Source organism: Miscanthus floridulus, chromosome 17, assembly GCF_019320115.1.
Source record: "Miscanthus floridulus cultivar M001 chromosome 17, ASM1932011v1, whole genome shotgun sequence".
In the NCBI taxonomy this organism is placed as follows: domain Eukaryota; kingdom Viridiplantae; phylum Streptophyta; class Magnoliopsida; order Poales; family Poaceae; genus Miscanthus; species Miscanthus floridulus.
In genome coordinates, this window is record NC_089596.1 from 100883600 (window position 1) to 100897301 (window position 13702).

General features: G+C 49.8%; 2 protein-coding genes across 2 annotated transcripts; one reads left to right on the forward strand and one right to left on the reverse strand.

Moving 5' to 3' along the window:
• Positions 1-371: 371 nt before the first annotated feature.
• On the reverse strand, positions 372-3762 carry LOC136517408 (ketol-acid reductoisomerase, chloroplastic-like). Its single transcript, XM_066510963.1, has 10 exons — positions 3388-3762; positions 3165-3257; positions 2888-2953; positions 2475-2615; positions 2006-2233; positions 1752-1869; positions 1538-1677; positions 1287-1454; positions 1025-1180; positions 372-921 (listed from the first exon to the last, which is right to left on the reverse strand). Exons 1-10 carry the CDS (start codon positions 3652-3654, stop codon positions 556-558), a joined length of 1743 nt encoding a protein of 580 aa, XP_066367060.1. The 5' UTR covers positions 3655-3762; the 3' UTR covers positions 372-555.
• A 6294-nt stretch (positions 3763-10056) lies between these two features.
• LOC136516088 (U-box domain-containing protein 7-like) lies at positions 10057-13469 on the forward strand. Its single transcript, XM_066509489.1, has 2 exons — positions 10057-10494; positions 12554-13469. The coding sequence occupies exons 1-2, from the start codon at positions 10232-10234 to the stop codon at positions 13467-13469; spliced, it is 1179 nt and encodes a 392-aa protein (XP_066365586.1). The 5' UTR covers positions 10057-10231.
• Positions 13470-13702: the final 233 nt, after the last annotated feature.

The window sequence follows — 13702 nt, forward strand, 5'->3', positions numbered from 1 at the left end:
CCGAACCGATTTGTCAGTTTAAACCGATTGCCCAGACTGACGTCTGACCCGGTCGCGTTACGCTGGCTGGGCGAGGGTACGTGGTGTTGGAAATTGGAATGGAAATCGCACCTGCTACAAGTGTTGGGCCGCACCCCGCAGTTTCGATGACGGAGAGCCCGTTGGCAAATCCTATAGAGATGGGCCTATGTTCGCAGTGACAAGTGGGCCATTTTGGGCGCCTTAATAATACTCTCTTCGTCCTCTCGTAGGCAACATTTCGAGTGATTCAAGGTAGGAGTACAAATGCCCGGCCTTTACCAAAAAGAAAAAAAAAGAAAAGAAAAGATAAGGTCATGATGAGCATTGAGCAAGATACATACCCTCCCGAGTTATTCCATTGAAGGACCCATTTTATTCCGAAAACAGATGCCCAAGCTTTCTCAGGTCCTCTGATAGCTCACATAGGTTCAGTTCAGACTTACAAGCAGTCGCACAACATACAGCACTCTGTTCTAACTCTGGACACGAAATCCTCTCTTCCTCTCCCTCCCTCTCTCTGCTCACCGCCTCAATCTAGGAAGACTGCCGGAGCTCCGGGCGCACAAAGTCGGCGTTGGCAGGCACAGAGATGTCGACGGTGGGCCTCAGCTCGGCACAGACCTCGATGGCACCGTGGACAGGGTCTGACAGGAAGTTGCTGATGAGGTCCTGGTTGATCGGGGCGTCCTTGTCCACCGTCACGAAGGCCTGCTGCGTCAGGATGTAATCGAAGCGCGGCGCCCACTTCCTGGATCCCAGGCGGGCCGTCGTGGAGCAGTTGTCCACCATGAAGGCAACCCCACGGGCGTGCATGAACGGGTTCAGCGAGTCCACCGACTCGATCACGCTCTCGTTGATGATCTCGGAGTAGGAGTGCCCCTTCTTCCTCAGGATCTCAATCTGAAGCCATTGCACAACATCAAACGAGGTAAGGGTAAGCTCCACTGACAACATTGAGGGTTATCTCGATCGGTTGTCGCTTGAGAAGGTGGAAAAACCTTACCTGAGCCATCATGAGGGCAATGTACACTCCAGCAGTGAAGGCATGGAGCGGGCCAAGATCACCTTCCGGACGGGTTGAGCGCACCTTTTCACCAACCTTCCACATGCGAGTTTGGTCGATGTTGCCCATTGGAAAAGCTGGGAGGCCTTCTTTCTCCTATGAACACATAATAATTATTTTATTTTAAATTGTGTAAAAAATGTATGCTTAACCATGAGCACGACCAACATCAGAGATAATGGTTTAATGTAACAGAACTCACGTAAAACCTCCGCCCAGCCAACACCACGCTCCGGATTTCACTTCCAGAGGCCACATCTTCATAGCATTCATAGAGTATATCCATGCACGGATAAAACGATGCACTGTAAGCCTTGTTGAACTCCTTTTTGCCTTCCTCACTCAACGAGTTGTACACTTCAAGCATCCCCTGGGGTCCAACCAGGAAATTAAGAACACAATCTAATAAACAAAGACCAACAATGGTTGGCATAAGGATGAACAACCGCATACCTTCTTTGAGATGGTTTTCGAGATGATCCCAGTGATGCCCTCGACAGTGTTTTTGTAGGCTGACTCTTCATCCATTCCTTGTTCTGTGTATCTCCTAAACAGAGCCTCCACAATACCATGGACAGCACCCAGCAAAATGCCTGTATGTTAAATGGTTAGTTACATACTTGCAGTACAATTATTAGAGGCACCATGAACAGGTCAGTATGATCACCTCGCTCTCCAAAGATATCGCTCTTGTACTCCTGTTCTAAGGTAGTAGCAAACGTGAAGGGGGAGCCAAGCGCAACTGACCATGCTAGAGCAACATCAGTTGCCCTTCCATCAACATCCTACACAATGAAACAACATTAGTAAAAGTATAAAGCACATCTGTCACCAAATGCATCTGAAATATGTTTTCAATAGATCAAACAAATAGAAATAAAAAATAAAACATTGATGAGCACAGCAAAGCTTCAAACATACCTGGTGCACAGCAAAGCTAGAGTTGATGCCAGCACCATTGACTTCCTTGCCCTGAACATAAAGCCTGCGAACAGATGGACCCATTCCCTTGGGGCATACAGCAATCACACTGATGTTCTTTGGGAAATCAAGTCCAAGTGATTGCAAATGTCCCAGAAGAAATCCATGAGATAAACCAAGGATACTGTTTGGTTTCATGTGAGAGAAGATCTTCTCATAGTTGTCAGCCTGCAGAAAGTGAAATCCAACTTTCAGGAAGAATGAAACCAAAGATGTAACAATTAAGTACCATATCAGTGTAATGAAATGATGAATGGGTGTGCTACAGAACGACATATAGGTTGAACTAACCAGCAGGGAACAAAATAACCTCTTGTAGAAGACTTGGCACAGGTCAAGCATCAGGCAGAAGTATACATATACAAAAGAATGCACATGAAACCGTGCAGCTAGTGAACATGGAGCAAACCTGTGCAGCATCAGATATCAGCAGCAACACAAGATCGCTGCCTGAGACAGTTTCCCAGATATCGCCCAAGGTTCCACTCTCTTCAGTGAATCCAGCAGCACGTGCTTCCTCAAAAGATTTGGATCCTTTCCGGAGACCAATCTGAAAGCAGAAGGCAGAATATCTGGCTCATGATTGCCATGTCCAAGTTGCACATAATAAAGAATTGTAACACTCTCCAATTGAAGTTAAAAATTCAAAGAAAATAGGCCAGAGGAAAAATAAAATTAGATTTTTTCCCCTGAAGCAAAGTATAGGTCTTGTTTTGTTTTTTTCTTTGGGTCGAAAAAAGTACAGATCTTTCAGTCCATGTGGTTTTCCCATGTATCAGTGCTAAGCCTAAGATATATTAGTCCCACCAGAGAAGAACTAACCTTCACAACAATGTCTGACTTTGCTTCAGCCAGTGAATCTCTCAGATTCTGAGCTTGGGCAGGACCCTGCAAAAGGAACAGCAGCATGTGAGCCCTGAACCCAAACAGCAGTAGAAATCCATGCGAATCGATGCCATCTACTAGATGTAACAACACTGATGTGCCGATTTAAGGACAGTCGCTCAGTACTTAATCACAGCTTACATATGCTGCACATACACAACCGACCGTCTACATGACAGCGGAAGAGGAAGTGTGGGGGGCATGTGTGTCGAACCTGCGAGCCCCATCCAATGACTCCGATCTGCTTGACCCCCTTGAACGCCTCCGGGAGCAGCGGGAACAGGTTCCTCCCGCCGCGCACGATGTACTGCGCCACGAAAACCAATCAGAGACCAAACAAATCAAATCGAACCGAAACGGCGGAGAGATTATTCATCCATCCATCCACGGAGTAGCGAAAGGGGGACGGCGGTGGGTGAGTGGGGGGAGCGGCGCACCTCCTCGTAGCCGGCGAGGGAGACCTTCTCCTTGTTGAAGACGGAGGTGTCGAAGTCGAGCAACGGCATGGCGGTGCCGACGGCCGGCGGCGCGGAGACCATGGCGGCGACGTCCCGGCGGCGGGCCCCGGACGCGGAGGACGAGGAGAGGAGGCACGCGGGCTGCTGGGTGGCCGGGAAGGAGACGGACGAGGAGGTCGGGAGGGTCTTGGCACCGGCGGCGGCTAGGGTTTTCGGGTGCCCGAACGCGAGGGTGGAGGCCGCCATGTAGCCGGGTGCAGTGTAGTGCAGGACAGCTGCGCGAGCGAGCAAGCCAAGGACGGCGAGGCGGGTGGCGAGTGGCGAGCGGTTGGTGGGGGGTGGGGACTGTCGTGTGTGACTGATGAGGGCGGACGTGTCAGGGCTAAGCCAGCCGTGTGATGCGACGCCGGGGCTAGCTGGTAGCTGCCCAGGCCGTTCGCCGCTCACGTGCGCGGCGGACCTACGAGGTTTTGGCGGGTTGCGCGGCGTGGCGCAGGCGGCGTCCTTTTTTAGCGTCCCCCCGCGCTGCTCGTGCCGATCTCGAGACCGCGGGCGCCGCCGTGCACGGTGCGCGGCAGCGAGCAAACTGCAGCAGAGCTCTTGGGCTGCCTTGCCGTCGCGGCGTGGCGTTGCCGAATGCCGATGCCCACGCCGTCCGTGCCGGATGCATCATACACGCACAGCGCGGCGCGGACCGCCGGTCTTGGGCCGCTTTTCCGCGTGCCATTGTTCGCTGGGGTTGGGTTACTCCACGCAAGCAAGCAGTGTGCGTTTTCTGCGCGTGTCACGTCACGTACGTACGGTGAGATTAACAATTGGACAATTGGTGGTGGTGTCAGCGTTGGATGGATGCACCCGTGGCTTAGCAGCAGATTGATGGATTGATTGGAGCAGGATTGAGCCGCAACAACGAATACTTGGTGGATTGATTTCACTTCACTAGTCGCGATCTCGTGTGGCATCACGGGATATGTCCGTGGGGCAGCTGAATCCCCGCCGAGAACGACACCCGATCACCCGATGGGAAAATGCCGAAGGCTCGCTGTCCGCACAACTACGGCCCAACTACCCATCCATCGGCCTAGCGGACCACTGCTGTTTCCATCTGCGTCCACCACGTGCGAGGCCTGCGATGGCGATCCACGCACGGGCCATTTCCTCAGCGGCCCAACACCGTCGCACGGCTCGCCTCGGTGGCTCGGTCATCAACTGATGATAGCACAATGACAGGACCGAGACCAAAGGCGATAGCAGACATAAATAGCATTTGGGTGATGAATCTTGTAATGTTTTATTAGGGTAGCAAAAGATAAGTACGGGCTCCTAGGAGAAGGTACGAGATTATGTCAAGCTCAACAACGGAGAGAGCAAGTGCACCATCTACCACTCGCAAGAGTTTCGACTCTGCGCTCATGCTGGTTGCCTGGTCTTTGTGGAACTGGAAGGAACGGAACCGGCGAGTGTTCGATGGAGCGTCCCTTCTGCCGCACCAGCTGCATCATCTCATCATCGAGGAGGCGAATGCGTGGATTGGCGCAGGGTTCTTGCCTTCGTGGCGCTGTCGGTCTTCTTCGTTGCGAGTACAGTCTAGTGCTTAGCAAGTCGGCTTAGTCGCAAAACGGTCGATGTAAATCAAAACCCCGTGCGCCGCCGCAGTTGTTTTCCTTTCCTTTTACTTTCGTCGTTCCAGGGATGCTATGGCATCTCACCGTGTGCTCTTTGGACTTTGTATTCTCCAAACTTTTTCTTAACGAAATACGAGCTAATGCGCGTTCTCGAAAAAAATTACAGGAGGTATTTACATGAGGGATAAAACTGTACAATAGGTGAGAGATTTGGACAATGATTTTATCAAGAAATTGAGCTCAACAAGAGGAACTGAAGGATGCCTTGGTTTGTTAAGGGCACAAAATGCATAATCACAAAATAGTAGTAGAGAAATACAAGAGGAGGGCTAATGGATTGGTTGATAATAGCTTTTGGATTTTTGTGTCGATGATGCAGGGCAAGCGCATAGAGAAAATACATTTACAACAAACAAATAAAGAACTATTTTAAAATAATTTTAAGTAAAAAATTTAGATGTTATTATAATAAAGGCTAGCTACTGGTACTATCTGAGCAAACCAACTTTCTAGTTATTATATCATAACAAAATTTATTTCAGACCTCGTCCCTTATCTAACAAGGGGATAATGGCCTGAGCTTAGTCACTGTCAAGCACACCACTACACTAATGGATCTCTAACGCTTTTTTTCTTATAATGCTCCACCACCACCATTTCTGTCCGAGCCAGCCGACCCACCATGCAGGCTACCAGCGCTTATTAATCAATGAGCATGCGAGTATCAGCTAGCCGGCCAAAGCTCAGCCAAATATTTATTAGACTCAGCCGATGATGTGGGTCCCTTGGAAAATCAAGCGGTTGAAATATGTAAAAATAGAGTGTATGTTAGTGCTGTAGCTTGCCATTTGACACCAGAGTTTTTCTTAATTTTCGTTCACCATCTTTGCCTTGAGATGGCTACCATGGCACCATCGTCGTAAACGCCCTGACATCAAACGGTTGCATTCGAACTGAATTTGCTGATCGAGCAGCAGCAATAAATTTCTGTTGCAGTGCTACTCAAAACTGAATTCGTACATCGATACCTAACGAGTAACATCACCATCGTGTATGCAGAAGGACCCGTACATACCTAGTTTCATGCTCCATCCGTTCTAAATTACAAGTCATTCTAAGAATCTTATAGAGTCAAAGCCTCTCAAGTTTAACCAAAATTATAGAGAGAATTATAAATATTTATAACATCAAATAAATATACTATAAAAATATAATTAATGAAGAACCTAATGATATTTAATTGGTATCATAAATATTATTATCTTATCATATAAATTTGGTCAAACTCGAGATGCTTTAAATCTCCAAAATTCTTGGAATCTTATAATTTGGGACGAAGAGAGTGCCTAATAAGCCGACCATAAGGAAATGTGGCCACGCACGCAGCCAGACATGTTTTTCATGTCACAATTCAGTCATCGCAACGACGATATAAATTCTTCTTAGAAGATCGGGTTAGGAAATTCCAGGCCAGGGAAAAAAAGGCACGTATTCACATCGTTTTTCGTCAAAAGCACCGCTCGCCATAATTCCCCAACGTAGCCGGCGGGAGAAGCATGGTACTACACATCGGTCTTGCATGCATGTACGTACCCTGGGTACGTTACGTACGTGATAACGCTGGCCGCCGGCGGCCATGCTCACACAAGTCATCACAAGAAAAGGGCACGAGCACGAGGCGGCTCACCCCCAACACAGCACAAAGCCGGCCGGCCGTCGCCACTTTTGCAGCTTTCCCGGGCGGTGCCGCTGGTGGTGTCACGGTGCGGTACAGGTACCACCACGTCAAGGGCCCAACAGACGAACCGAACCCCACCCCTACGGGTTTATTTAGATATACTCGTATTCACCTTAATCTATACTCCCTCCGTACTGGTATTAGAAGTCGTTTAAGACATGATTGTGCATACCAAGGAGTCATTAATTAGGGATAAGTTTTCCCTATCTACCCCTATTAAATGCAATTGCGGTATGTTTCATATGAGAAACAAACCAACGGCGGACTGGCTAGGCTAGCGTGGTGGGCGCGGGGACCATTGCGGTGCAGGTTCGATCCCCTACCTCGTCGTATTTTTTGCTTGTTTTTGTGCATGTGTTTGCATGGCCCTGTGCAGGACGTGCACGCTGGTGCCTGGGCGCGTCTTTTTCCGTTTTTCCGTCGATGGCGCGCTTCGTTTTTTTGCGTTTCGTTGAACGCACGCTGGACGCCTAGTTGCGCACTCGCCGGACGTTTTGCCGCGCCAAGTTTTCCTTGTTTTCACTGGACGCTCGGCTGCGATGACGATTGGGTTCCCATTCGTATTTATACGCCCGGCCAGCTGCAAATTAACAAGCACAAACAAAACACCCGCACAAATGGCCAGCTCACTTGCTACCTTCGATCTAAAAGTGCCTGTACCGGAAGCTGAAGAAGGCAACGCTGGGTTAGACCTCAACGAGCCTGTACCGGAGGATGATAATGACATCGGTAAGTTTGCTTCCTTGCTTTTCGATTGAGCCTGTACTGGAGGATGATAATGTTTTTTTTTTTGAAATAGAGCATGTTGCCGAGGCTAATGTTGAAGTGCACCACCGAAGGAAAGAGATGTCAGAAGATTTGAGAAAGCAAGTTTATCAAGCGTTGTTGGCTAGAAGCAATAACAGGATACTCCACAAGAAAGATACCCATATTATTGCTGATCAATTTGATCTGCACCTTCGGACAGTTCAGCGCATATGGAGGAGAGGTAAAACACAACTTGCAAACTCCGTCCCGGTTGTGGTCTCTAGTTTAAAAAAAGGGTAGAGTTGGTCGTAAGGCAATTCCTATTAATTTGGAAACCTTGCGTGACATTCCTCTGAAGGAGAGGATGACCATACAAGATGTTTGTGCCAAACTAAACATTAGCAAATGGAAGGTGCAAAGGTATTTGAGAAGAGGTTTGTTAAGGCGCCATTCTAGTAGCATCAAGCCCTATCTCACTGAAGGTAATAAAAAGACTAGGTTAAAGTAGTGTATTGACATGATTGAGAGGGGGTTGAGTGGTGATCCAAGGTTTAAGGATTTTTTTTACTTTGTCTTCATTGATGAAAAATGGTTCTACCTCACCCAAAAATCTGAAAAGTATTACTTGCTCCCCGAAGAAGACGATCCACATAGGACTTGTAAGAACAAAAACTACATCCCTAGGCTCATGTTTTTGTGTGTTTGTGCTCGGCCGAGGTTTAGAGATGGGGAGTGCATTTTTTATGGTAGAATTGGATGTTTTCCTCTTGTCACTTATGAACCGGCTCAAAGAAGTAATGCAATAACCGGCCGTGTCCGTGGAGATATGGTTATGAAGCCCATTACAAGTATCACAAGAGATGTCATTAGAGAATTCATGATTAACCAAGTCTTGCCGGCTATTAGAGCCAAGTGGCCAAGAGAAGATGTGGGCAATCCTATTTTCATTCAACAAGACAATGCACCTTCACATTTAAAGTTGGATGATCCATTGTTTTGTGAGCATGCAAAGAGAGATGGTTTTGATATTCGGCTCATTTCTCAACCACCAAATTCTCCTGATTTCAACATTTTGGACTTGGGTTTTTTTCGAGCAATTCAAGCAATTCAATACAAAAAGAATGCAAAAACTACTCAAGACCTAGTTCCAGCCGTGCAGCAGGTAGTGTTCACACATGATTGATCAAATTGTTCACACATTTTTCATCATTCCAACAACTAATTTCATCACTGATTTTTGTAGGCATTCATGGAGTATTGTCCACGTAAAGCAAACCGCATCTTTGTAACACTACAAACTGTTTTAATAGAAGCAATGACGAAGAAAGGCAACAACAACTTCAACATCCCTCACATGAAAAAGGAGACATTAGAAAGACAAGGGCGCATGCCAACTTCTATCCCGTGCCCACCATCCTTGCTAGATGAAGCTGAGACTACACTTGCTGCATTGTAGAGAGAAAAAGCTACTAATTAGATATTGGAAGCTTTAGAACGTTGCAGTGTTCTTCATTAGTAGAGACATTGCTGCTGTTATTTTCCTTGCAATAATTAACTAATTAGAAGTAAAGCTTGTTATCTTACCGTTGCTTTGTCGTCATCCTTCCTGGCAGCGAGCTCACGTTCGCACTTCTCGTCGAGCATCTTGATCACTTGTGGATCAAACTTGATACTGTTGCCATGCATCACGACTTTGTCCAGACCGGGGATGAAAACCTTGCAGTCGAACTCGTCGAGGCAGTAAAGCATGGCGAGGAGCATGTATTCCAAGTGCACGAGACCGCAGCGAGAGCATGGCCAGAAATGCGAGTGTGCACGATCCCACGCTTGGCGGTCCTCATGGACGAGATGACAGCGAGCGCAAACAAAAGCGCCCGGCGGCAACGCGTGCTCCGACTCCGGCGCCATGGAGTCCGGCACGAACTCGAGGGACTCCGGCACCATCTTGGAGTCCAGTGGGGAGGAGTCGTCCTTGGGCGCCACCTCCGACTCCGGCGGGACAGAGTCCTGCAGCTCGACGAGAAGATCCGGAGCCACGGACTCCGGCGCGATGACCATCGAGTCCGGCGACAAGGAGGCCACGGCGAGCGGCGATTCCGAGTCCAGGGCGAGCGGCAAGTCGGAGTCCATGGCGAGGACGAAGAGAGGCACGACGTCTCGACCGAAGAGTGGCAACAGGCGAGGAAGGAAGGCGAGGCGTGTGGCGTTAATTACGTCGGGGAACGAAGCGTGCGGCGCGGCGCAAGTACGCAGGGCCAAATAAGTCCAAGACCCATGCCTCGCCACACGGACGACTTCTAATCTGCTCTGGCCGACAGAGTGTAGGACGACTTCTAATACCAGTACGGAGGAAGTATATGTTAGTGAATTAAGATAGAATTTATACTATTTTTCATTTTAATCCACTTTAACCCACGTGGATTGAGGTGGGTATGAATGCGTGCCAGCAAACCCTGTGCTCCACACGTCAGCCGCCGGGGGCACTTCCCCACAAAACGCCTGTGCCGAGACAAAGCCCAACCCACCCCAACCCAATCGCGCGCCCGCCTCGGCGCTACGTTGCCCGCGCGAAAAAACAAAAACGTACACCACCGCCACCACAACCACCGCCGCCGCCGCCGCCACCACCGGCCACCTCGGCAGCAGCTACGTGCGTTCGTGCGCATGCACCGGCGCCACCGAGCCGGCCTTACTGGTGGTGGTGGTGGCGGGGATGGGGGCAGCAGCGGTCGACGACGCCGCGTCGATGAGGGCCGCGGTGAGGTGGCTCAGCTTCGGCGCGGCGGCGGAGGAGAGGCGGGACGCCGCGGGGGAGGTCGCGAGGCTGGCGTGCGGGGACGAGCGGACGAAGCGCCTCCTGCCCGAGCTCGGCGTCGTGCCGCCGCTCCTGGACATGTTGGCTGACGCGCGGGGCGCCGCGGGAGCGCGCGTGGCCGCGGCCGGGGCGCTGCTCGAGCTCACCAGAGGGACGCACAGGTTGGTCACTGATTCTCGGTGCTTGTTGCGTGCGTCAGTGTGTTCTTTCCTCGAGATTCTTCTCGCCTGCAACTTCTTTTGAGCCATTTTACTACTAGACTAGAAACTCTTTTGGGGAGGGAAAACAGAGTGGGTAGTAGCGTAGTATGGCTCTGCTGAATGAGATTTGAATTGGGGAGCAATGATCTTTTTCCAAAATTCAAGCAAAAAAGAGGGCCACGTTTTTGAACAATTTCTTTTCGAATATAGTGATTTAACGTTTCTGTTCCGGAGTGTCCAGCTGCCTTTCTTCTCCTCACTTACGGTTAGGTTTGCTTTGAATTTGAAATCCACCTGTTGTTCAGATTTTGGAGTCAACAAGTTGTGTCTCAAGTCCTCATCAACTGCTACTTCTCCATGGGGGAAAAAAAGAACTCTTGACGTCAGAAAGTACATGCGATCCTTCTCGAAGAAGTTGAATTTAGGACGCTGCTTATATATTTCGCTTGAATTCAAAAACTCTGGGTCTGGGTTGCTGCACTTGCACACATATATACATAAACTGCGCTGTAGTCAGTCACGATGCTTTACATTCACAATTTTCGCAAAACCAAATAACAAAGGATTGACAGATCAGAACTGGTTAGCTTTAATCGAGAAAAAAGAATTGGTTAGCCTTGACAAAGGTGTCCCCCATTGGCCGGTTGTCTCTGCCATGCCAAGTCTCTCTCAAACTGCTTTGACCTTTTGAGCAGCATTTGTCAAAGTCCTTCTTAAACAATATGCACGCCCATCAATTCTTGCCGGTTGCTGCTTTCCACAAACCATTAGGCGATGCATGTGTATCTACTTCAATCCACATGTGTTAGAGTGGAATGGAATGGAATTTAGTTTAAATCCACTCCAATCTACTTCAACACATGTGGATTTAGACGAATACATGCGCATCCAAACAAGGTCTTAGTCGAGCACGTGCCAACCTTTGCGTCTGCCACTGCCAGAGTCCCCTCGCGCCATTGTTATTTGATCTGACAAAATAATTGACCAGAAACACATAATGTCAGCGCTTTATCCGGCTCCAGTTTTCTGCTTTGTTGGTTGGTGTTAGGCAGCCCAAACGTACAATATATACTCTCTCAGGCTCAGCTCTTTCAGGTTTCAGCGCCTCCCTTGTTTTCTGCAGACAAAGTTTGCCAAACAAAATGGACCCAAGTCCCCTAACCATGTGTTTCTTTTCGTTGGTTTCATCACTTTGACGAAACCAGCTACAGAGTAGCTCTTATATTAGAGAGACATTTGTGCTTTATTTTTTCCCCCTTAGCATAATGCATATTTGGTATGTCATGTGGATATGGCCATGGGCCCCAGATAGTGACAAGCATATACATGGTGCGTCAGGAAAAGACAGACACCATGTGTGTGACACCCCCACGTTGAGAACTTGGACGTACGTACCCAGTTTCTACTAGGGTTGATGTGGACTTGCACTCGTTGCTAATTTGCCTGCACGGCATGGTGGTGTTGCATCGACTGCCAAATGCCAATGGTGACACTGACAGTGGAAGGAAACTGAAAACCACAATGGCACCCGTGAAGCACGCAGATGATAGAATGATAGAACAGACCGTAATCCAATAGACCGTGATGCATGACATTAAGCCATCCCTTCTGAATGCTCCAAGAAGCGTCTAACTGACTGGATTAGAATTCAACAATTCATGGGTTCAGAATGAATAGATCTATATATTACTGTATTGTTTCTCCTGAATTGCGTATTACATATTAGTACTGCAGTTTGAGTAGTTGATGGAAAACTGGCAAGGCCTTTCTCTGAATTTACAGTATGTTTTTTCTCTGAATTTACAGCATGTTTTTAGCCCATCTCTTGTCATTCTGTTCTGCAATTTTAGGCGATTGAAAAAAAGTAGTGCTCTATTAGCACTGCAACTTTAGGTAATTGAGAAAAGGGCAAAATTGTTCTCTGAACTCCACATTGCAGTATGTTTTCTGTCCATCTGAAATCTGTTGCCATTTTGGTTATCTGCTGAAGTGCTGATGAGCTTCTGCTCTTGGTTTTCAGAAATAAGGTGCACATCGTCAAGGCCGGTCTGCTCAAGAAGCTGCCGCAGCTCACGGACGAGAAGGACTTGTCGAGAAGCCAGGAGCTGGCGCTGCTGGTCCTTTCCATCTCGTCACTGGCCAGCACCGACTTCCCCCTCTCCACCACCGAGCTCCTGCCGTTCCTCGTGGCCACCCTCAGCGCCGCCGACGTCCCGTCCGACACGAAGCTGCCGTGCCTGGCGGCCCTCCGCAACCTGTCGAAGAAGCTCGAGCACGCGCGCGACGTGGTCTCCAGCGGCGCCGTGCGCGCGCTGCTGTCCCTGTCCCTGTCGCTGGACCGGAAGACCTCCGAGGCGGTGCTGTGCATCCTCGGGGAGCTGGCGGCGGCGAGCCCGGCGGCGAGGAAGGCGATGGAGGAGGAGGAGGAGGGCGAGGCGGCGGCGCGGGCGGTCCTGGAGGCCATGACGCGGCACGAGAGCGCGCGGTGCCAGGAGCACGCGACGTACCTGGCCATGGTGCTCGCGCAAGGCAGCCGCGCGCTGCGGCGCAGGATGCGCCAGCTCGGCGTCGTGCAGGCGCTCCTGGAGGTCTCGCTACTCGGCAGCCCGCTGGCGCAGAGGCGGGCGGCCAAGATCCTGCAGTGGTTCAAGGAGGAAGGGCCGCAGAGCAGCAGGATCAGGGCGCACTCGGGGCCTCGCATGGAGGGAGACGGCGGCACGTCGTGCCCCGACGACGACGTCGCCGGCGAGGACGGCCGGGAGGCGAAGGATTGCCGCCGGGATACCACCGTGGGCAAGATTGTGAGGCAGAGCCTCGATAGGAATATGATGTCTATACTAAGGAGGGCCACGGCGTCCGTGGACCTGACCAATGTTAAGCTGCTGGTTGCTGAACTCGATTATCGAGTGTTCAAGTTTTCCCTTTTATTTTGGTGATCACCATTCTTTCTGAGTGCTCGTGTCGATCTGCAAATTCGGCTTTTCTCGTGTAACCACTTCATGCTTTTTTTTAATCCTAGTTGCCAGTTGGCACCGATAATGCGGCCCATTAGCACCTAACCATCTTGGAAACCGTCGTGGGCCGTACTGGGCCCTTCGGTTGGCCAGGTCTTCTTCAGCTCCTCAAACTCAACACAACACACACTTACCCCGCCGCCGCCATCCTCGCC

Excerpts from the sequence above, each read along its gene's own strand:
- LOC136517408 (XM_066510963.1), bottom strand. The coding sequence starts at position 3,654 with ATGGCGGCCTCCACCCTCGCGTTCGGGCACCCGAAAACCCTAGCCGCC. Across the intron at positions 1,870-2,005 it reads CTAGCTTTGCTGTGCACCAG|GATGTTGATGGAAGGGCAAC; the intron begins GTATGTTTGAAG and ends TTCATTGTGTAG. Across the intron at positions 1,181-1,286 it reads TGGCTGGGCGGAGGTTTTAC|GAGAAAGAAGGCCTCCCAGC; the intron begins GTGAGTTCTGTT and ends ATGTGTTCATAG.
- LOC136516088 (XM_066509489.1), top strand. The coding sequence starts at position 10,232 with ATGGGGGCAGCAGCGGTCGACGACGCCGCGTCGATGAGGGCCGCGGTG. Across the intron at positions 10,495-12,553 it reads CTCACCAGAGGGACGCACAG|AAATAAGGTGCACATCGTCA; the intron begins GTTGGTCACTGA and ends CTTGGTTTTCAG.